This window comes from Pelmatolapia mariae, linkage group LG14 (genome assembly GCF_036321145.2).
Source record: "Pelmatolapia mariae isolate MD_Pm_ZW linkage group LG14, Pm_UMD_F_2, whole genome shotgun sequence".
Classification (NCBI taxonomy): domain Eukaryota; kingdom Metazoa; phylum Chordata; class Actinopteri; order Cichliformes; family Cichlidae; genus Pelmatolapia; species Pelmatolapia mariae.
The window spans coordinates 35738951-35764244 of record NC_086239.1 but is presented as its reverse complement, the minus strand read 5'-3'; the positions used below and the strand labels follow the sequence as shown (position 1 = coordinate 35764244).

The 25294-nt window shown below is 40.1% G+C and overlaps 1 protein-coding gene across 1 annotated transcript in view; it reads right to left on the bottom strand.

Annotated features, from left to right (window-relative positions):
- Window positions 1–4343: 4343 nt before the first annotated feature.
- LOC135933758 (uncharacterized) overlaps window positions 4344–25294 on the bottom strand; it is a 375148-nt gene continuing 354197 nt past the window's right edge. The window contains exons 3-4 of the mRNA XM_065471916.1: window positions 4690–4744; window positions 4344–4348 (exon numbers count right to left, since the gene is read on the bottom strand). Of these exons, the coding sequence (XP_065327988.1) occupies window positions 4344–4348; window positions 4690–4744 (60 nt within the window). The remainder of the gene's footprint in view (window positions 4349–4689; window positions 4745–25294) is intronic.

Below are 25294 nucleotides of genomic sequence, written 5' to 3'. Positions count from 1 at the left end.
CTAGTGACATGACACGTAAAGTTTCGGCGTGAAGCTGCTGGACTGTGTGTTTTGTTTACTGCGGCCGTGCACGCCTTGAGTTAAAGTGAGGCTAACCCAGCCGTGCGCTAATAAGGACTACTGTGAACTGCCGTTTCGCTAAAGTTGTGGGACGTAAAAAGCTGCAGAGGATCGTTACCGAACTGGATAGCGACAGACGGACCCCAGATAGTCACTCTGAGTGCCCGCGTCACTCTGAGTACCTCTGGCAACGTGGGAAGCTAAAACAGGTAGCTTGTGGAGCACGTGGAGATCACGGACCTCATCTCGTCATCTACTGCAGTCAGAGCGGAGTGTTTCTGAAGGAGCTGGAGACAACTTGTTGCTTGGATTAACCTGATGGGAATCGCAAGTTTCACAAGGTACTGAGTTTATTTATTTATGTTGCTCGTTGAGTGAAGAACTTCCGGTTTGGAGATCGTTTTGGATTTATACTGGAGCAATACAGGCCTGCAACGTAGGTTGTATTTCTGCCGGCTTTAGGTTTAGTTTGGGACTATAATTGTTTTACCACTGTATATGTGGAGATTCTGTGAACAGCTGGTAAATTGTTGTGTGTGTTTTACTTTGCCTTAATACTGAAACCTGCCATTTTATTATTTTATTATTTTCATTATTTTAGTCAATTAAAGGAGGGTTACATTGGTTTACCTTTACATGGTGTATGATATGATTTACTGCACTGCAGACACTAGTGTTCATTTTCGCGTGTAGTGCCACTGTTAAGGAATAACTTCACTGATCCCAAAAACAAAAGAGAAGTTAATTTAATAATATCGTACGAGAGTACACTAGGAAAAGAACCCAAAGCCCATTTATTTAATGGTATTGAGTAAATGAGGGCTACATAAATATATCATATACGAGACACAGTGATATTTGAGAAGTGAAATGAAGTTTATTGGATTGACAGAAAGTGTGCAATAATTGTTTAAACAAAATCAGGCAGGTGCATTAATTTGGGCACCACAAAAAGAAAAGAAATCAATATTTAGTAGATCCACCTTCTGCAGAAATTACAGCCTCTAAACGCTTCCTGTAGGCTCCAATGAGAGTCTGGATTGTGGTTGAAGGTATTTTGGACCATTCCTCTTTACAAAACATCTCTCGTTCATTCAGGTTTGATGGCTTCCGAGCATGGACAGCTCTCTTTAACTCACACCACAGATTTTCAATAATATTCAGGTCTGGGGACTGAGATGGCCGTTCCAGAACGTTGTACTTGTTCCTCTGCATGAATGCCTTAGTGGATTTTGAGCAGTGTTTCGGGTCGTTGTCTTGTTGAAAGATCCAGCCCCGGCGCAGCTTCAGCTTTGTCACTGATTCCTGGACATTGGTCTCCAGAATCTGCTGATACTGAGTGGAATCCATGTGTCCCTCAACTATGACAAGATTCCCAGTCCCTGCACTGGCCACACAGCCCCACAGCATGATGGAACCACCACCATATTTTACTGAAGGTAGCAGGTGTTTTTCTTGGAATGCTGTGTTCTTTTTCCTCCATGCATAACGCCCCTGTTATGCCCAAATAACTCAATTTTAGTTTCATCAGTCCACTGCACCTTATTCCAGAATGAAGCTGGCTTGTCCAAATGTGCTTTAGCAAACCTCAAGCGGCTCTGTTTGTGCTGTGGGCGGAGAAAAGGCTTCCTCTGCATCACTCTCGCATACAGCATCTCCTTGTGTAAAGTGCGCCGAATGGTTGAACGATGCACAGTGACTCCATCTGCTGCAAGATGACGTTGTAGGTCTCTGGCGCTGGTCTGTGGGTTGACTCTGAGTGTTCTCACCATTCGTCGCTTCTGTCTATCCGAGATTTTTCTTTGCATCTGCCACTTTGAGCCTTAATTTGAACTGAGCCTGTGGTCTTTCATTTTCTCAATATGTTCCTAACTGTGGAAAGAGACAGCTTAAATCTCTGAGACAGCTTTCTGTAACCTTCCCCTAAACCATCATGGTGAACAATCTTTGTCTTCACATCATTTGAGAGTTGTTTTCATTTTTGCACCTGTCTCTGTGAATGTTTCTAATATTTCAGTGACGTGGTGCAAACCATTCCACACTAGTCAGGACATCATCATCTTTTATTGCTGCCTCATTCTTTCTTTCTTTCTTTCTTTCTTTCTTTCTTTCTTTCTTTCTTTCTTTCTGTCTTATTTATTTATTTATTTATTTATTTATTTATTTATTTATTTATTTATTTTGTCTGCACTGATCTCTAAATTTTTCATTTTTGGGAATAATTTATAATCTTAAACTGGGCCGGATTATCCAATGGGCATCCTGGGCACCTGGTCAGTGGTCCATGTGCAGTTGGAGGCCCATCCAAGAGGCAGATACTAGTTCTTGAAACTATATCAAAAAATATAGCTTTTTGATTCTTTTTTTTTTCTTGGTATCATAACAGTGACATAATTGGTAATTTGCCCTTTCTTTCCTGCACTGCTGAGGCTAGTGGTCTCTCCCAAAGTCAGCTAGCTAGTAGATATGGTACTGCTACAGTACAAAATAAAGGAAACAGGCCTGATGGGAAAACTTAAAATCACTATTTGCTGTTTAACCAGTTCAGGATGGATCTTCATTCAGTCCGGCAGATGTTGTGTATTTAGTCCCGCCTCACAGAAGAGGCAGGAGGGCCATGTTTGTCTTCATGGTCAGCCAACATCAGGAAGATGAAAGCAGGAGGGAACTGAAGTGCACACTGGTGCGTTTCAACGCTATTTTTCATAGTTAAGTTCCTAACTAAAAGATGTGACCTGGAGAAATAGCGACCTTTCTGCCGTAAACAGAGCCGTTCCAATTCTTACCCTCGCCCTCTTAATAGTGTCTCTGTGTTTCATTTCCCTTATCTGTTCATGTGTGGCTCTCATTGTTTCTTCTCAGCTCTGCTGTATGTTCATTGTTTTACTTGTTTATTCCCTGATGTTGTGTCAAGCCTGTGTGTCTTAGGTCTGCGTCTCTGTGCTCTGCACAATCATGACGGATTTATGACCTCAAAGTCTGCCTGGATCTAAATGAAGGAGCCAGGCGGCCCTCACCAGTACGGAGCCTGCTGCAGCACACAAACAAAGACACAAGCATGCAGAAATATCCCTACGTTACCTGATTATTATTATTATTAGTAGTAGTAGTAGTAGTAGTAGTAAGATAGAAAAAAAATTGCATTTTTCCCTGTTGCACATCCAAAAAGTTGTTTTCCTGATGAAAGCTCTCCAACCTACACTTCATTATTGATTCAACACTCATTCTGGAACAGGACCGTGGTCCTGGTGCTGAAGGGAGGAAAAAAGTGGTTACTTCTCTCTCTATCCTCCTCTCTGTCTTTATGCTGTCACCCAAAAGATAAATGTAACAGTGAAAAAGTTTTTACAACCCAATGAAGTTTATAACAACACTCTGATATTTCCATTAAGTCAGGCTGTGTGTCTTTACTTTAATTCACTCGCCATAAACGTCCCAAAAACTTGATTCTGTTCATCTGGACGTAGCGTTTTCATTAAAGTGGCTCCTTCAGTCTCAGCTGACTGCAGGTTTCCCCAAACTTTTAAACAGTACATTTGCATAATGGCTGAAACCAGCCCACTGAAGGAACAGTGTTGCTGTGAGGTAAGTTTCTTGCAAGCAATTTGCACGTTTACTGCTTATTCTTTGAAGTAAAGTGTGTTTTAAATCTAAACCTCTGATTTGTTCCATGAAATTACCTCTTCAATCTTCAGGCTGCAAAAATTCAAGTCTCAAATATCAGTGACAAACCACACTTGTACTGTTGGACCATCCACACCCTCTGTGTGAGTGCACTGCATCATCATGAAGAACATTGGACACTTAAACCCGCTTTCAGTCTAACATTTACTTTTTATCGCCAACAGACAAGTTGGCAAAATGTAACACTCAGAAAATGGAGTCAGAAAATAATGCTAAAATGTATTATTATTACTATGATTACCTTTGACTAAAACTCTAGTTTGCAAGCATATTGATCTTGATAAGGACGTGCTGCTTACTTGTGTAAAAACAGTGAAATATAAAAAGTGTTTACTAATTTGCACCAACGTGACAGAAAAATGAAGCTGAAACCACAGAAACCAGAGTGTTTGCAGACACACAGATAATGAAGAGATGCTGCTCGGAAATATTAGATACAGTGTGTACCGAGCCAAGATTACAAGATTACATAACTGCCTCAACACTTATAAGTCCTTACAAACTCTGCCTTTACTCGGTTTTCACTCATTTCAGTGAAGATCATACGTACATACATCACGACAAACTGCTGCACTGAAGCTCACGTACAGCTTTGTGGTTCAGACTGTTATCACACACACACAATCAGTACAGGAGAAATACCGTGTGCATGAGGTGGCTGTGGTCATCACCACAGCAGTTCATGCACTGTAGACATTAAAAAGTCCACAGGAGAGATAGTGTCTGATTAAACAAGTGCTATGAGATAATAATAAAATGCAAAGATTGGTGACAGCGCTTGGAACCATAACAGATTAAAAAAACTGTGGGAAATAAACTAAAAACTGGAATATTAATAGAGCAAAAGAAAGGGATGGTCATGGTAGGCTAAGAATGTAACAAAAAATACATACAAATACATCACACACACACACACTCACACACACACACAGTGACATTTCATACCTTCTCCAGAACACTGTATATGCCAAGAGCAAAGGGGTATGTGCTCTTCCGATCTCTGTTTCTGTTTTTTTTCTCCTCTTTGTGTCAATGATAAGTCCATATTCTAACCCTGGTCCTGCTGTCGTCTGTGGGGTTTACTGGTCAGCAGCTGGTGTGTTCACTGGGTGTAGTCAGGTTTGTGGTGGCACCTGGTGAGGTAATTGAATTGTGTGTAGTGTTTTTTGGAGTGTAATATCGGAGTTAGTGAGTTTAATTTAATAGTGCCTCACACTGTTCTGCAAGCTCTGTCTGTCCCCTTGTTTAGTCGGACCAATGTTTGTTTGTTTTTAACTAATTGATATTTTTTGCATAGTGTTGGGATTGAAAATGTTTGATTTATCTTACACGGTTATAATCATTTTCATACATTTACTGCAAGTGTGCTCATAATGAGTTGGCACTCAGGCTTCTGAAGGTCATAAGCTTCATTTGGCGTGACTGTCCGGACTGATATATTGTATTGTAGGAAATGACTTAGAGTGTATGGAACGCCAGGACTGCCATAATGAATTAATTAAATACACCATTAAATAATTAATTAAATGTGGCAATAATTAATTAAAATCGGAATTAATTAATTAAATAAATAGTTATGACACATGTAATTAATTATTTATGTATTTCACATTTTAATTAATTATTGACACATTTAATTAATTATTTAATGATATATTTATTTATTTCATTTTGGCAGTCCTGGCGCCTGGCTCTCACCATGAATTAATTTTATCTGTCAGCTTCACCCATCAAACTCAGGGGCGGGGTTAACGCTGATCGAGTCAAAACCATTGCTTTGGCCTGGTGTCCATTGTTTTTAGCACACAACAACTGGCATGTGGAAACCATTGGAAACTAACAGAACTGAACTTTGAAAAACCCTGTTTTTGTGTCACCAAATACATCTGTGAAGGTTCTCAGTCATCCAGGTCATCGTAGTCTAAGGAGCTTGGAAAGAAAAGCGTCTGGACTTCTTTAAGTTGCTTGAAGACGTTTCAACTCTCATCCGAGAAGCTTCTTCAGTTCTAAGGTCAAATGGCCGAGAGTATGGGCAGAAATCTGTGCCATCAGAAACTGAATTTGAATAAGTTAAATTTGAATTTGAATTGCTCGGATTGAATCTGAATTGTAACTTCAATGAAAGCTTTTGAAAACTGAATTTGAATTAGTCTAATTTGAAATTGAATTTATGGTTTGAAAATGAATTGATTTGCTTTGAAACTGCATTTTATACTTTAAAAATTAAGCTCTCGAATAATTTCAGATTCACTTCTCACCATTCAGTTTCAGTTCTACAATTCAATTTCAGTTCCAAAATTCAGTTTTTTGGGACTTACATCCGGTTCCAGTTCAAGCGCAGATTAATAGAACTACGGACTGAAAGCGTCTTGAGCTGAATTAAGACTTCAGAAGTCATTCGTCATGTCGAATGACCAGCGGATAAACTCTCAGGTTGGTAATAAATGTATTACATGTATAAGAACAAGCGTCATGTTAACAAATGATAGCCGTAAGGTAACTTTTATGCTTATTGTAGATGCTAGCTAAAAATGTTAATTTAGCGTAGTTTGCCCTGGATTCAGCTTTGACAAACAAATATGATCGACTGTTTCTAGTAGAAATCCAAAGTTGTCATCTTGTACCCTGTCAGAGCCCTGTATGCTTGCAGAGACCCCTACAGTAGGGAAACAGGCAAAACGGTGTCCAAACCTTTGTATTTTAGCTTTATTTATGTCTTACACAGCATCCCAACTCTTTAGCTAACTTAATAACTTTAGCTAAAGTGAATAGTTAGTCTAATTCATTAGTGCAGCATTACTGGATCACCTCTGTTTGAAGTGATATAATATGATATACAACTATCACTGTGTTTAACTACCATAATAATTCTTAGGGTACTGAGTGCATGCTTAGATTTTTTTTAAACATACTGCTCCATTGCTATGTAGTGCTGGGCGATATGACGATATATATCGTGTGGACGATAGAAAAGTGTCTATCGTGCCATTTGTCTTCTATCGTTTATATCGTACTAACCCAAATTTTATAAATTATTACATAAAATATATAATTAACCCTTTACAACCGGTCGGAGAAGGTACACTCCGTTTTACCTAACTATTTTTAAACCCCTGTAGAACTGGAACCACGTAAGGTAGTGCAATATTTTTTTTTTTGCACGTGAAACCGGAGGAGGGTGTACTTACATCTAATGCCATTAGCTTGTCCTAGGTCACGGTTTCCTTCCACATATAGCTTTGCAAAAATTGCATAAGAAGCACTTGCAGCAACAAAAACATAATATTCCAAACTTGCAGCAACAAAAACATAATATTCCAGAAACACGAGTTGGCATATACGTCAGCGCGAACTATCGCATGTCCGCCATTACCTGCCCGAAACCGGAAGTGACGTCATTTTCGCGAAAGGCTATGTTGGTGTTTTTAAAAGTCATGTTTGACTTTATGCTTTTCTGTACCGTTTCTGGGATGCTTAGAACTCAAATTACACTGTTGGAAATAGTTTATTTTGATGCATTATAATATTTATTTTCATTTTTCCTGTAGTATATAAAAATTAGTGTATCTCAAAAATAAAACTATGAAGACACTCAAAATAAATTTCTCGTGGTTGGAAACTTTTGTATTTACAGTTTTGAGGGATACACCTCTTAAATTTTTTTTTAACTAGAAATATATGTAAAAAACAAAACAAAAACGATTTTCAATTTTTTTGTAGTTTATTGCACTACAAGTTTTTGCAATTTATGTAGTTACTATGGACTTAATGCATACATATTATTAAAATTTGGGCTATAACGGTTGTATTGATATAAGGAAACTTGAAATACTCCCACAAATGGCACTACAGCATGTAAAAACATAAAGATAAGCTCTGGCGGACTTGCTTCTATGGTAGGTCTTAAAGGGTTAAATAGCCTGTGGCAAATATATTAGTGTTGTCTTCTCACTATACATGCTCTTAACTTTATGCAAGAAAAAATAAAGTATAAAAAAAAAAGATATTTTTCGCAAAGAAACTCCGTCTCGTGGTTTGCGAGCTGGTGCTGCTGTACGTGCACCCGGATTTGCGACATACTTTACGGTAACTCAAAACAAAGACTGCACCCTCGGCACTCGCTGTTTACAGACTGCGTACTTTCTAGATGACCACAGGTCAGGTCGTATATCGTGATATATATCGTTATCGTGATATAAAATAATTCATATCGTGATAAATATTTTTTCCATATCGCCCAGCACTATTGCTATGTTTGACAGGCTGAAGTTGTCATGTCACCTCCTAAATCGACCATCTTTTACAGGTGTTTTGTGCCAGAAATGGAGTGTCCACTGAAGATACTGAATCTCTACGCGGTGCCATTGATCCCTCTTGTGCCTTCATCTAGACAAGAGACATTAACTTAACCACTCTCACATGCTCTGTACCTACATCATCTTCCCTGACAGTCGTAGCTTGGCTCATCTGAGGGTGAAATTATAAGAATGTGTTATTTTGCAAAGTGCTCTCTAGGGTTCCTAAATAAAATATGGCATTGAGGTCATTTCTTTTGAATTAATCCCTTCTTCTGAAATATAAGAACCTCTCCTGGTTTTAATGGCACTTTCTGTTCCTTACTTCCTGTTCCACTCCCAACGCCAAATAGATGCTGACAAGCTGACACAGTAACATGGAAGAGGGAAAGAAGTTGGAAAGGACTACTACAAATAAACCTAATGACTAAAATGAAAAATGTAAAATAAGAACAATAATAATAATAAAGATAAAAGATGAAGTAACAAGTTTTTTGTTTATTCCAAATGATCATCCAGATGTCTGTGACGTGATGACAAACACCATAATGGAAGGCCTTAGTCATCACATGCTTAAACTCATATATTTTTGCATATGCTGAACAGGCAGTCAGACATGCTGTAACTGTGGGGTAGAAAACTGCATGAACACCATACGGCAGGGGTCTCAAACTCCAGTCCTCGAGGGCATGGAAAAGTTGCATGACACCGGCCCTTGAGGACTGGAGTTTGAGACCCCTGTCATATGGAATATGACAGGTGTGGTTGAACTGCATGAAGACTCTGAAGTTTCTCTTCTCTTCTGGCAGGACAGGAATGTAGCCTTGTCCTGTGAGCCACCGTAAGGATGTACTTGGAGTAGAACTGGACTGTCACCGGCCTCAGGCTCTTCACCTTTTCAAAGACAAAGCAGTCATTTAGATAAAATATTAGATATTGTTTACCTGTAAATGCACAAAGAGAATTTAGAAATGTAATTATTGTCAAGAGTGAACAAGCACTGATAGTGTAATCTACAGCTGTGGCCAAACGTTTAGAGAATGAGAAGTGTTGTTTGTTTATTTACAAAGTTTGCTGTTTCAGTGATAGTTGTATATCATATTATATCACTTCAAACAGGTGATCCAGTAATGCTGCACTAATGAATTAGACTAACTATTCACTTTAGCTAAAGTTATTAAGTTAGCTAAAGAGTTGGGATGCTGTGTAAGACATAAATAAAGCTAAAATACAAAGGTTTGGACGCTGTTTTGCCTGTTTCCCTACTGTAGGGGTCTCTGCAAGCATACAGGGCTCTGACAGGGTACAAGATGACAACTTTGGATTTCTACTAGAAACAGTCGATCATATTTGTCAAAGCTGAATTCAGGGCAAACTACGCTAAATTAGCGTTTTTAGCTAACAGCTACAATAAGCATAAAAGTTACCTTACGGCTATCATTTGTTAACATGACGCTTGTTCTTATACATGTAATACATTTATTACCAACCTGAGAGTTTATCCGCTGGTCATTCGACATGACGAATGACTTCTGAAGTCTTAATTCAGCTCAAGACGCTTTCAGTCCGTAGTTCTATTAATCTGCGCTTGAACCGGAACCGGATGTAAGTCCCAAAAAACTGAATTTTGGAACTGAAATTGAATTGTAGAACTGAAACTGAATGGTGAGAAGTGAATCTGAAATTATTCGAGAGCTTAATTTTTAAAGTATAAAATGCAGTTTCAAAGCAAATCAATTCATTTTCAAACCATAAATTCAATTTCAAATTAGACTAATTCAAATTCAGTTTTCAAAAGCTTTCATTGAAGTTACAATTCAGATTCAATCCGAGCAATTCAAATTCAAATTTAACTTATTCAAATTCAGTTTCTGATGGCACAGATTTCTGCCCATACCCTTAACCAACATTATTTTGTACATTAGGGTAAAACAGTGAGATCATCGAACATTTTAGTGTTAAAAAATAACAAACCCATTGAACTCACAATACCTCCATTAGTATTGTCTCTCGCTGATGGTGGATTCTGCTCTCTACAAACTCAGGGCCCTGTTACACAGAACTTTCTCAACTCAATCTGTAGCACATTTTCTAACCCCCTATCTTCTACCACCGATGGTGGTCTACAGTCCAGAGCAATCCATTTTGCAAGAGAATTTGTAAGTTTGTCCGATGTTGACTTACTAATTTTGGTCCTGAAACCAGTCATTTCATCAAGTTTGGGCTTTTGTTGGTACTCAACCTGCTAGCGCTAACAGCTCCCAGTGCTTCTGTGCTCGCTGCAACATTTTTTGTATTTACATGGTCCCGTCAGGTTGAAGTGCTTCGGTGGTAATGCAAACTCCTTTTTGCACAGCTTGCACAAAACCACGCTTTTATCGAGGCTTCCATCAGGTAGCCTTTTAAAATGAAATTTGCCTCCGATCAGTCCGAGATCAGTCCGCGCTTTCTTCTAATTCTTTGTAGCTGTGATGTGTGCATCAGCGTAATCGGTATACGACGAAATCGTGCATTCACAAAAGTTTTGCGATTAAATGCATTATTTTTTTTTACATGTTATTTTTTCAAATTAATTAATCATAATTAACATGTTAAATTTCCACCCATAATTTTTATATTCGCATAAGTTGATGTTGTATAATATATAAAATGAGAATTGGTGGCTGGATAGATGGATCTTCATTCAGTCCAGCAGATGTCAGCGTGTTTCGTGCTGCCTCATGTTACAGAGAGGCAGGAGAGCCATGTTTGGCTTCAGGGTCAGCCAACATCAGGGAACTGAAGTTCACACAGGTGCGTTTCAGCATTTATTTATTTTCATTTATTTTTCTTACTTATGTTCCTGAGAGCATGACTCAGAGAAATAGCTACTTGGCGTGGGGCGGGGGTGTGTGGAGGGAGCTGGTGTAGACAAACCATCTGATCCTGCTGCCATCCTACGGCGCTGGTCCAGACCTGCCGCTCACATCAGCTGGGAGAAGCGTCTAAAGGCGTTTGGAGATGGGGGGGGGGGTGTCTGTGTCAGTTACATGCGGATGTGTGTGTATCCTGCATTCAGCTGAGAGAAAGTGTCACCACGTGTGGTTAAGCGAAGGTCAACAGTCTCCAGTGGACCCAGGTGGCCTTGAAGGAGGGACAAAGAGTTCCAACAACAGTCCTGTTATCAGGGAAGAATTTTGTTGTTCCAGTCAGCTTCGACCTTGGCAGGCCTCCAGCTGATGCCAGTGGGATATCCGCATGAGTGAAAGTGGTGGTTGTTTGGGTTTAGTGTGAACAACTGCATCCAATTTTTACAGCTGGTCTACTGTCCGTCACTCATTTACCTCCCTAATTCTCTCAATTCCCGATGCAGAGCCGTGAGCTTCTCCAAGATCTTGCCCATATGTGTTCAATAAACACAGTCTGAGTACTCACAGCCCTGCCCTTCGTCCATCCTCTCAGCCAGCCTTGTGGGTTTTGAACAGCTGTAGCCGCTTCTTGTTGTTCAATAAGTCAGATCCGAGCCAGCTCCAATCAGCCAGAACTCTGTTTTCGTGGTTCCAAATTGGTAGATGTCGCTCAATGTCCTCCATTGAGAGTGTCGCCAGCAGTGTTGGGAAGGTTACTTTTAAAATGTATTCCATTACAGAATACCGAATACATGCCCCAAAATGTATTCTGTAACGTATTCCGTTACGTTACTCAATGAGGGTAACGTATTCTGAATACTTTGGATTACTTAATATATTATCATGCTTTCTACAACTACGTGAATGTACTATTGCTGTGATTTATTACTGATACTGAAGGTCCGCGGCTCCGAACCGTAGTAAAGGGACATCTGACTAATACGTCGGGTTCGTGTCGGGCTCGTAGCTGAAAACTAGCTTTACTTTGTTGTCTGGGTCAACTTTGCTAGCGAGAGACAGAGAGAGGCGTTGAAAGGCTGCTCCAACGGAACTTATTTTTTCCGGAGGAAAACACGAACACAGTGTACAGTTGAGTCTTAATAGCTTACTTACAAATGGGCTCGCCAGGCACTCTTCTTGGCTGCAGTGGTTATTATTATATTTACATGCTTCCAGCTCCCGTTTTTGCTCCGTGACAGCTCGGACTTTTCCTTTCTCTCCCTCCCTCGCTCGCAGACACATAACGTGTATGACAGTCCATTCTCGCTGCAGCACGGACTACACTGCCCATCAGGCTACATTCTTTAGAGCCATGCCTGTAGCATTCTGCCTTTTAGCTTAGCACAACAACAACAACAAAAAAGGCGCTCTCTCACCCAGGAAACACACAGAGAGAGAGAGCGTCACCCTGTAACCATGGCAACCGTAACGCTGCCGCCTGGAACAACAGAGCGTAGCTGTCAAACAAACCCAAACAGTCCTGACCCGCCACAATATGAAACAGGAAAGTACCGCCGTGTATTCCATTTATTTCAACAAAGTAACTGTATTCTGAATACCACCTTTTTAAACGGTAACTGTAACGGAATACAGTTACTCATATTTTGTATTCTAAATACGTAACGGCGGTACATGTATTCCGTTACTCCCCAACACTGGTCGCCAGACACAACTGAACATCGAGTATCCGGCAGCAAACGTCTTCACAGGACAATTGGGCTTTCACAAGCCCAGGCTTCTCTTTGAGAAGAGGGTGCCAATTTCGTTATGTGACCAGTTGATCAAATCCATAATTCTTTAGGTTTTAGAGAACAAGACTGAGAGACTCTCTAAGGGTTAGAGTTAGACGAGACTAGACAAAAGACATGAGAAACTAAGCAGGAAAGATAAGGGAGGGAGAGGGAGAAAGATGCGACCGCCTACGTCAGAGCCAAGCGAGAAAACACACGCTGAAGCACATGCGGATGAATTTCAACAGTTTCTTTTTCTTAGTTACATTCCTAACTGAGAGACCTGACCCAGAGAAATCGCTACCTGGCGGCCATAAACAGAGCCGTTCCAATTCTTTAAATACTGAGGAAAGGAGCTTCAGTGCTTCTTTTCTTGCCTCCTTTAGCACAGGAAACACTGGAGCATCCTTTATGAAAGGAGACGAGAAAATGCTGTTCCATAATTCACTGCAGCGGACCTCCATTCATGTAAACAATTAACACAATAAATAAAGTGACACAGATCATGGAAATGTTCATTCTAACTGTATTTTCCTATTCATGCCAAAACCTGCTGTCATATTTGGAGGTTTTAGCAGTTTTTAAGCTCACTGTTGAACTCTGAACATCACACTGATGGAATAAAAACTGCTTCTTGTTGAGTTGTTGCTCTTCATGAAGAACGCACATTTATATAAAGTCAGGTGTGTTTAAGGCTCGATATAATCAGTTTGCAGTAATAATGCCCTTTGCTGAATTCCAAACTTTAGGATTCATTTTTGCTTCAGTCCAGTTCAGCAGCTGGATGGAAGGAATTTTACTGCAGTCACATAAACTGTAAGAAGGGAGGAGGAAAGGAGTCGAACTGGATCACAGTAGGTAAATCTAAGGAAATAAGATGTATTTAACGTTATATGCTTTGTGACAGTCTTATTAAGCGTGACCTAACTATCAGGTATTTACATCTAGCTGCAGTCAGTTTACTTCAGTTCACTTAAGGGCGAATCGAACAGGCAAATATTAGTTCTTGAAACAGTATATTATCAAAACATATAGGTTTTTGTTTGTTTTGTTTCTTGTTATCATAACAGTGACATCATTGTTAACTGCCCCTTTCTAGCCTACACTGCTGAGGCTAGTGGTCTCTCCCATAGTCAGCTAGCTAGTAGATACGGTACTACTACGGTTCAAAATGAAATAAAGAGGCATGAGAGGAAAACTTAAAATCATCATTTGCTGTTTAAGTCCAGCAGATGTCACGTGTTTAGCCTCATGTTACAGAGAGGCAGGAGAGCCATGTTTGTCTTCATGTTCAGCCAACATCAGAGAGATGAAAGCAGGAGGGAACTGAAGTGCACACATGTGCGTTTCAACAGTTTATTTTTCTTAGTTACGTTCCTAACTGAGTGACCTGGAGAAATAGCTACCTTGCTGCCATAAACAGAGCCAATTCTTACTCTTGCCCTCTTAATAGCGTCTCTGTGTTTCATCTGCCTTACCTGTTCGTGTGTGGCTCTCAGTCTTCTCAGCTCCGCTGTACGTTCATCATTTTTGTCCTTTTTATTCCCTGATGTTGTGTCAAGTCTGTGTGTCTTAGGTCTGTGTCTCTGTGCTTCCTGTTTTATTTTGACAGTCTTGCATCCCGTGTTCAATGTGTTCTGTTTTGCTTCCCTCTGTCTGGTTACCCTTAATTTGTCTCAGCTGTTTTCCTTGTGTTTCCACTTCCCCTGATCACTTCCTGTCTGTATATAGTGGCTGTGTCCAAATTCAGGGGTAGTGTCAGGATGAGGGAAATATTTTGCTGCTATTATTCATAACCATCGTCATTATCATTGCATTAATCATCATTTCATCAAAGCATTTGTTGAAGCTGTTGGCATTGCGTTGAAACTTGTTTTACAGGTGTTGTCATGATCATATGTTGACATTTGTATTTCAGGAGCGGCCATAATCATTGTGTACACATATAACATTAAGGTTAAAACAGCATACATGCTTACAAAACACATATAATACATATAATCTAGGAACAGGCCTGAGCAGAGGCCCGAATGCATTCAGCTTCTTGTTGTAACCTGTTGAAAGTGAGTTTGCTTGGTAACAAGTGACCAAAGATGTGCTAAAAGAAGACAAGTCCATGGGGACTTGAGGGGTCTGAAATCATCGCCATATTTGGAAAGAAGATGCTAGAAAGAGGAACTTCTGTGTCTGACTTTGGCTCTAAAAATTGATCATTGTCTGTACAAGATGCAAATGATGTTCTTAGAAATACAAAAATATGTTATAGAACGCAAGAGGAGGCGTTATACTCCGATGCTATAAAAACCATTCTCTGTGTATTTTTGGGGAAGAACCTCGCAGATGTGATGCTGTGTGCTTCTTCCCACGCGTGTGTTCAATAAACTCATCTGTTTGACTGCATCCTTCTGGGCCTCTGATATTTTGTTTTGGTTCTCAATATCTCGAATCAGGACAGTTTTGGTGCCGAAACCTGGGATATTGAGGCCATTGATTCGGTTCTGAAGGTTTTTACAGAGAAAATTCGAGGCCAGAGGTGGTCAGACAGACAGACATTTCCGGTGATTCTCTGACTACAAAGGGCGCCCATTTAAAAAAGGTGAGCACAAATCTCTTAAACTGAAATTGTGCTGCATTGGCTTATCATTCTAAAATTGTAGTCATTGATTTACTGGTTAAGTTTTGTTTGGAGTTTATCAGTAATACTGAGAAAACTTTGAAGTAATGACAAACTTTGAGAAAAGCAGTACTGAGTTAAATGGTTATATGGTATTTCATGGTAAAAGAGAAAAAGAGACCAAGGTGTGTTTAGGAAAACACAGGATAATAGGTTATTGGTCAGTTTATGGTTTAATAAGTGTCAAACTCACGGGGTTGGAGAACCCCCTCCCCTTCTGAGACGTTGGAAGGGAGCTCCGGCGTGGGCAAACTACAGGTGGCACCTGCCAAGAGTTGTGGGCTTGGTTTAAAACAGCTAATGATCAGAAGATCATTTTGGGAGACACTTATTGGTACTGAACTCAGAATCAGCTGATACAGTCACATGAATTTTGGTGGATCCGGTGAGGTCCTGAAAAATAATCATTGCTGACTGTGTTGGTTTGAACGGCGCTCTGAGTGGGGACTTCTGTGACAAAGAAAAAGAGAATAGATCCGGCGAGGTCTGAACTCAGAATCAGCTGATACAGTCACATGAATTTTGGTGGATCCGGTGAGGTCCTGAAAAATAATCACTGGTGACTGTGTTGGTTTGAATGTTGATAAATGTTCTGCGTGTGCAGTGTTGTTAAAAGGAACAGATCCGGCGCGATCTGAAGTGCAGAATCAGCTGATACACTCACGTGAATTTTGGTGGATCTGGTGAGGTCCAGAAGAATAATCACTGCTGACTGTGTTGGTTGGAATGTTGATAAATGATCCAGGAAGAATTGCCCTGGGTCTGTGTCTGTGCGTGTGGTGTGTGTAACAACATACGCAGTTAAGAGTTGGGCGCTGTCCCTTCCTCTTTTTAGTTTCAAGACGCGCAGAGTTTTGGTTTCACTTTACAGTTGCATTAAGAATGACTGTGTAATGCTCGGTTTCACTTTTGACTAGGGAAGAATATGCTTACTTTTGGGTCTATGAAAATTGAATTACAGTGGGAAGGGGATCTCCTGAATGCGCAGGTTGTTTGCTACTGCGAGACAGTGGAGAGACCTTACAAAGTTACCTTGTTTCACCAAGTAAGAGTGGAAGATCTCGTAACATTCCGGTGGAAATGCCGGGGTAAAAAGAGTGAGCTCAGACGAGGGAGTCTGAGAAAAGGACACCTTGAGTTGAGCAAGGTGTTTAACTGACTCAGGATTTCAGAGAATCGAGAGAATTGTCCCATATAGGTGTGGGTGGTTTTTTATTTTAATAGAGGGAGTTTTATTAAACATGGACATGTCTAGAATTGGGCACTTTAAAATGGTAACAGTGCACTTAGAAATCCTGTCAGGTGATTTTGTTTTGTGTTTTGATGAGCTAATAATCAGCTCTGTTTTTGTCATTTTTGCTCTAAGCAGGCCTGCAATGGTGAATAACAGCGCTGTAAAAATTTCTGGAAGAACAAACATAAGGTGACCTTTTCCAGATTACAATGGGCGGAGGAAAAAGGCTACCTGTGGGGATCTGATCAGATTGTGAGTCCCTGTTTAAAAGGATTGCAGCGAGCCAATCCAGTCCAAAAGCATAAAGAACTATTTTCCTACAAAACAAAATGAAACAAATGAATGAGCTCATGTTGCTGAGGGTGGAGAATCTGATTTTTGCGCGGGAGTCTCCACTGTCAGCAATACCTGGTGTGCTTGATTTTTTTCATTTTTGGGTGTGGTGTGAGAATTATTAGAGGTTTGAATTGTTTTTCTTTGACTTGCTCTTTCTGATTTTGGAAAAGCATGTTTGATCAAATATTTTTAGGAAAGCGTGTTTTGAGTGATTCTAAGTGTGTGACTGTTGGGAGTAATGGGTTTTAATGATTCTGTGTTATTGGTACCAAATAATAAATAAGTAATAATGACTTAGAGTACGTGGACAGAGGACGTCTGAGAGAGAAGTGTGTGTGGGATGACGAAGTTTAGGGAAGGATGCAAAATGCTGAGGAAAGTATTGTGTGGATGATGCTACAAAAACTGAGCTGAAAAATGGTGATATGTGTGGAAAAAACAAACAACAAAAAACTGTTAATTGTCCTGAGGTCTGAAAGAACTCGGCTAAGCACGCTGAAGATTTTGATGTGAATGCTTGCAAATGCAAAACAGCTTAGTATATTTAAGTGTGTGCGTGTACTGAGGGTACATTCTTTTTAGATCAACTCTTAGCAGAGTTACAGAGGGTTTATAGACTGTAAATACAAGACAAGAGTTTGTTTAAGTTATAAAAGCAGATGAGGCCTTCCATTAGGCCTCCTGTCCTAATTTCCTCTCTCCCTGAGGACACTCCAGGGCCAAGCACAGCAGTAGGTGATCAAAACGAAAGCAGATCAGCCACCCACAACAGGGAGAAAGAAGAAAAGAGACAGGGATGATGAGCTACTAGACCTAATCAGACAGGACATGAGGCAGCAAAGACAGGCTGAGGAGAGGAGAGCGCAAGAGAGCAAGGAAAGGGAAATTTTATACACTTCATCTGTGTAACGAAGCTTTTTTTGGCCTCACAAATAACCCTCTTTTCATCTTTCTGACATTTTGACAGCCCATCTATGCACACAAATAAGTTACAGGATCAAATGACTAATAGAAAATAAATAGCAATAGAAAATGTTTTTCTATAAGTTTCAAAGAGATTTAGTTTACATATTTTATACAATACAGTAAATGTGTACAAATGACCGGCACGTCAATCATTCGGTCACTGAAATTATCCATGAAACTAGCTAGGTCATTCCTAAAATGCGTGTAGATTAAATAAAATTATTTTACCTGGATATGGTTGTCTCTCATGAGCCTAAGATACAATACATGCTGGCGACAATGATAAAGTTTTTCTAGCTCCTCAAAAATTAAAAATGTACCAAAAAATGGAGCAACATTTCTGGGTCCATTTTAAAGTTTTTGCACTGTAGCGCTAGCGACCGGAAAAATGCAGAAGTAAGGGTGGACTTAAACGAAGGCTAGAAGACTATCCAATTTCACAGCCGCTCCCTTCCAGCCTGTCCGGCCTTCAAAGGACCTGACCTACCCGGCCCATGTAGGGTGGGTCTTTCGAACCATGCTACCCCTGAATTTGGACACAGGCAGTGTGTGTTAGTTTTCATTCATTCATTGTCAGGTCGTCTGTTTCGCTCGACGCCATGTTTCCAAGTTTCCATGTTCTAGTTAGCCACGCATCCACGCAGGTTCCATGATCAGGGTTTTTTCATGTTTAATTTTAGTTCATCCAGTTTAGCCTTATTGTTTATTTTGGCCTAGGTTTGCCTTTACCATTTGTTTTGTACTTTTCCATCAGCCATAATAAACAGCTCGCTTTCTGTTAAAACTAAGATCTGACATGGTTTTGTAAACGGACTCAGGCGCAGACCAGGAGACCTTTGCAGAAACTGATAGTGCGTTTATTTACACTGGTGTCACTGGGTGAATATATATACAAGGTGCTCGGGGAAGGGGTCCGGGGCTCCAGGGTGCGAGGGGAAGGGAAAGGGTCCAAAACCACACTCCGCTCTCTCAGCCAACAATCCCACTCCTTTTCCTCCAGTCGCTCCTCTCGCTCACTCGGGGGTACAGGGACAGGTCCGGGGGGAATCTACGCACGCACGCACACACAGAAAAATCCAGTTAGCTCTAGATCACAGGGAAACTCACAGACTTAGGCAGATTGCTGAAGCACTAACACGGGTGGCTCAACGTTCCAGCGACGAGTAGTGTAGGTCTGCCATCTTAAAAGGCCCTTCTGATTGCAGTAAACAGTGACAGGTGTGATGATGAGCACAGGTGCGTGGGCCAGGGGCGGAGCCCGCAGTGAGCACTGCCGTGGCAGGGGAAGGAGGGAGAGGGAGAGAGAGAAAACAAAAACAAACACATGTTGCCTAACGCGGAATCAGCCGGTGAGGCACGGGGACCGTGACAAGATCTGTTCCTCGTTTCTGTTTGTCAGCTTTTGGGTCCACTGTCCTCACTCCACACAGTCTGGATCCATTGACTCTGACATGTTCTTGACTTGTACCAGGGTAGCCGGCCTCTAGCGGTGTCGTGGGGCTTCCGTTCTTCTTCTGCTGGGACACCATCACCGATGACACTGAAAGTGAAATGACACAAGTAGAAATGAATAAATAAACAGATTCACATGAACAACTGGAGCCTACAGAGATCTTATACAGCTGTTCATGGAAAAGCACCTGTTTGGAACCACAGTGCATTCAGATCACAATTCTGACTGTAACAGCTGCCACACAGCACTGAATTTAAAAAAATAGAAAAGTGAAAAAACTTTTCTGTTGTTGAGACGTTCAGTGCGATGACATGCAAGCTAATCCAGAGGTTAGCAGCTCACAATCACGATGGATTTATGACCTCAAAGTCTGCCAGGCAGCCCTTACCAGTACAGGGCCTGCTGTACCACACAAACAAAGACACAAGCATGCAGAAATATCCCTGCTTTACCTGATTATTATTATTAGTAGTCAGGCACGTGCAGAGGGGGGGGCGTAAGGGGCTTGAGCACCCGCCCCTTTCCTGATGGGTGCCCAAAGTGCCCTTTTGTTGAGGCAATTTTGTTTTAAATTTTGAATTATTTTTTTTTAAATGTGTGTGTGCGTGCGGAGTCCTGTCTGTGCCCCTCAACAATAATATTTAACTATTAATCACAGTTTTGCTAAATAAAAGGATCTGGCTTGCATCAGTCACATGATCACCATTAACCAATGATCGCCCTTGACGGCAGAACGCGCTGGTTACGAGCCGGGAACGAGCTCACAAAGAGCACGCGCATTTTTTGCGGTCCGGAGCTGTAGGAGAAACACAAATTACCTCAGAGACACAGACCGATGCGACAAAACCAGTAAGTAGGTGTACAGCGCACACTGTAGTGTATAGCACACAGGAGTATTAGCATATCATGTACACGTTGGTAAGTTGTCTTGTGACAACTGACGAACTGAAACAAATGAACGTGCTGTGTGTGTAACAGCGCGACAAACATTACCTGTCCTTTTATTAACTACACAAGTAGTGCTGGTCATAGCTGCTGGCTAACTGGGTAAGGCTGTCATGGGTCTGTAGCTCTGTCACCGTTTTAGGGAACATATTTAGTTTTAAAGCAAGTACAGCGCTTTTCCTGCCTTTCTGGAGGGATTATATTTCACTTAAAACGATCTAATATGCATGTCCACATAATTATGGATTATTATAATTATAATATTTAAAAAACACGCTTTATTTTAAAGAACATACATTAAGAAACATTATATTAGATTTATATTTTAAATAAGACAAAATGCTGATTTTACAGCAGCAAAATTATTGTATCTCTACAGTTTAAAAATGTAATAAGCTTTCCCCCTGCACAGAGTGGATAGTGAAACAAATGGAATCATCATAAATACATTATTTCATATTTATTACTTTTTTTCCCTCATTGCTTTATTATTGTAGCTCTAGTAATAAATAATAAGGGAAGGATTCTGGATCAGCACCATGATGCCCACAGTATATACAGTATTCTGAAGAAGGTCTAAAATGTCCCTGTGTGTGCATGCATGTGTGTTTTATGTATATGGATTTTTTAAATTATTACTCATGATATAACATTGTCCAGACATGGCTGGTAAGGACATGAGGAGGAAACAGTAGGAGCTGTGTGAGGCTACTAAAGGCAGTGAATCCCTCAGCAGCTGGATTACAAAGAACACAGGTAACATTAACACATGTACCAGTTGTTGGAGAGGTATTCCAGTATAAAAATAATAATAAGCACAACTGAAATGTTTTGCTTCTATAACATTTTTCTGTCATCATTTTATTATAGATTAAGTGTAAGAGTTGTTAAGTGTGGATAATTAAATAATAGTTTATTGCAATAGCAAGTTGTGCCTTGTTCTCAGGTGGACAGCAAGTGGAGAGTGATAGATGAGATGAGGAAATAAAAGAAGGAAGAGAGGCAAAGAGTGAATCACAGGCAGAGCCTTGTTTATTTCTCAGTTTTTTGTTGCCTTATGGTTCCAAGCGCTGTCACCAATCTTTGCATTTTGTTATTATCTCATGACACTTGTTTAATCAGCTCCATCTCTCCTATGGACTTTTTAATGTCTACAGTCTCAGATCAACACAGCCCTGCCCTCCAGCACTATCAGCAGCAGGAGCAGCAGCAACCCCTCAACAGCAACATTGTACCCATCAGGTAAAACTTAGGCTACGTTTGCTTTGCCTCACAACAGTGATATAGTATGATGCGATCCCATATTAGATTCTTGATGAATGTGTGTTGTTGTTATTCAGCCTGGTTCAATGTGCCCCTTTTTAGCTTTGAGCACCCGCCCCTATAAACGTCTCTGCACGGCCCTGTTAGTAGTAGTAGTATTATCAAGAGAGAAAAAAAGTTTTATTTTTCCATTTTGTCACATTAAAAACTGTTTTTCCTGATGAAAGCTGTCCGTGCCACACTTCATCATTGTTTCATCATACTTCCCGGATTGGGACCGTGGTATTGTCAGGAGGTGCTGAAGGGAGGAAAAAGGTGGTTACTTGTCTCTCTCCCTCTCTTTCCTCGTCTCTCAGTCTTTGTGCTGTCACCCAAAAGGTAAATGTAACAGTGAATCAAATTTCCAGTAAGTCAGACTTTCTGTTTCTACTTTAATTCACTCGCCATAAACGTCCCAATAAGTTGATTCTGTTCATCTGGACGTAGCGTTTTCATTAAAGTGGCTTCTTCAGTCTCAGCTGACTGCAGGTTTCCCAAACTTTAAACAGTACATTTGCATAATGACTGAAACCAGCACCACTGGTGAACAACAGGCTGTGAGGTCAGTTTCTTGCAAGCATGTTACATTTTGACCTGCTAGTGTTTAAAGTAAAGTGTGTTTTAAATCTACACCTCTGATTTGTGCCATGAAATTACCTCTTCATCTTCTTTCAGCTGCACAAACTCAAGTCTCACATATCAGTGACAAACCACACTTGTGCTGTTGGAGCATCCACAGCCTCTGTGTGAGTGCACTGCATCATCATGACATGAAGAACACTGGACACTTAAACCCACTTCCAGTCTAACTTTAACTTTGTATCTCCAGTAAACATGTTGTCAAAATTTACCACTCAGAACATGGAGTCAGAAAATAATACTAAAACGTATTATTACTACGATTACCTTTGACTACAGCTCTTGTTTGCGAGCAGCTTATTGATCTTGATAAGGACGTGCTGCTTCCTTGTGTAAAAACAGTGAAATATAAAAAGTGTTTACTAATTTGTACCAACGTGGAGCTAAAACCACTGAAACCAGCGTGTTAGCAGACACACAGATAATGAAGACATGCTGCTCGGAAATATAAGATACAGATCAATATGGTGTGTGTGTGTGTGTGTGTGTGTGTGTGTGTGTGTGTGTGTGTGTGTGTGTGTGTGTGTGTGTGTGTGTGTGTGTGTGTGTGTGTGTGTGTGTCTACGGAGACAAGATTACAAACACTGAATAACTGCCTCAGTACCTTTGGAGCTTATAGTCCATTGTTCAAGTTACTTGAAAAAAGTCAAAATTAGTTTATTTTAGTTTAACTTTATTAGTTAATTAGTTAGTTATTAATGATTATTTCTCCAAAAGAGTAATTTAGTTACATTGCTGATTACTTATTATATTAGTTACTTATTTCTTAGTTACTTTTTAAAAACATGATACACAACCTGAATACTTAATAAAGCAATAAACCTTTCAGCCCAATTCTATTTTTTCTGCATAATCCATCATTTAAAATGGAATCAAATGAAAAAGTCTCTTTTTAAAAATTGTTTTATTAGTTTTAATCTTTTAATTTTATGCACATTGCATTAAGCAAAAATGTAATTATATGCAGCAGTCTTTGAGTTGTCGGGTACTGGCCGGTTCTTGGGCACCTGGAGCATTGGGACCCTGATCTCAGGTGGGGACAATGAAAAGCAAACATAGCCTATGTTTTATCTGAAGGGGTACAATGTTGCTGTTGAGGGGTTGCTGCTGCTCCTGCTGCTGATAGTGCTGGAGGGCAGGGCTGTGTTGATCTGAGACTGTAGACAATAAAAAGTCCACAGGAGAGATGGTAACTGATTAAACCAGTGTTATGAGATAATAATAAAATGCAAAGATCGGTGACAGAGCTTAGAACCATAAGGCAAGAGATGAAAAAAAAATTCTGGGAAATAAACTCAAAACTGGAATATTAATAGACATACACATAAAACACACACACACAGACAAACACACATGGATGGATTCATTCATTCATTGAAGCCTTTATTTGTGACTTGCAGTTGCCTGCCAGTGAAATTGGACCTCTTCCGACCGTATATAGAATACACAAACGTCACAATGAGGAGGCAGGTCAGAACAGGTAGCATAAAGAAAACAATGAAATGTATGACACAGAAGGGCAGTCGAGGAGGAGAAAGAAACTCTGCAGTAATGCGTTACTGTAATTTGATTACTTTTTTCAAGTAAGGAGTAAAGTAAGAGTAAAGTAAGGGATTACTATTGCAACAAAGTAATTAGGTGACTGTTACTTTCCCGTAAGCACGCTGCGTTACTGTGTTACTAAACCGTGATTTTTTTGCGAGAGTGTCTCATGACAATGACGTAAGCGAGTGCGACGTTCGTAGCAACAGCTGTGTGCAGATCAACAATGCATAATGTAACGAGTGAGGGAGAGAGTACGACCGTGCAGCGTTTAAAGCGTGGAAGTACTGACCTTACTTTGAGTTTGATTCCGTAAAAAGTGACAAAAACATTAGCGTCCGCTGCTCACTGCGTGGGAAGAAAACTTTTTACAGCGAAAAAAAACCCTAAACTTCTGAGCAAGCACTGAGTACGCTGCCACGGGAATGTGAAATTCACAGAGAAACTCCCGGATCCTTCCACTGACACAGAAACTACTTGGACTGGTTTCATGCGCCTCACCTTTTACCCACAAAGAAAGCATCAGTTCACTATTGAGTACATCTCAGAGATACTTTCTTTCTCAGGAAGACACATGAAGAGTAATAGATTACATCTCTCACAGTATCTGACCAACAAGCTGCTGTGGAAAGTCACTTTGGTTTTTTTCAGACACAGAGATAAAAAATGTTTGACTGAATGCTGATAAGTGAATACTGAGAATTTAGAAGGAATTGTTTTCATCTGAGGATCTGATTAAAACTGTCACACTAACCTTTATATTTTTAATTTTTGTGCCATTCTCAAGCAAACAGATCAGATATTCTCTTAAATATGAAGATTTGCTGCTTTTTCTCTTTCATTTTTGGATGTTCAGTCAGTAAAAACAGGCACAAACATGATGTTAAAAGTCATCTTTTGGCGATTGTTAAATAAATCATGTAATATGACTATAATAAAATAATTTTGGCTCTCAGGTTGAAGATGATGCTGGGATCCAAATGTAGGTTAAAATGAGACCTTTCATATACTATAACTAATATCACCCTTGAAAGTATACTGAAAATAAGTTTTCTCCAGTGAATTATCAGAAAACAGATCAAAATTTCAGAGTACCAATGTTGGTTTCTGTTACTGTACGTCACAGACATGAACCTGGTGCAGCTTTGCTAAATATATTTTTAAAAAATGGCTTTTTAAAAATACACTACAGTTATTGCGCACAAAGAAATCAGCTGATTCTGAGGTGGAGACTTTGTTTTTTCAGATTTAATTAAGTATATATGGAATGACCCTCCCTGATTTCTTGCTGGTTTGGGGTAAGTTCAAGGGAGTTCAGCTGTAGGATCAGTGTCTCTGAGATTTAGAAGCTTTTGATAAAATGTTTGAGCTGTAAAAGGTTTTGTAACATTAAGCAGACCGAGCGCTTGATACTGAGCCAAATGCTTCAAAGTGTTCTTTGATGATGTGATAAAGAAGTGGCGTTCCTCCTCCAACCACAAACAGGAAGCTCATGAAGCGAGCAGTGTCAGTGTTTGTACGACACTCACCAGGAGACCTCTGAGCA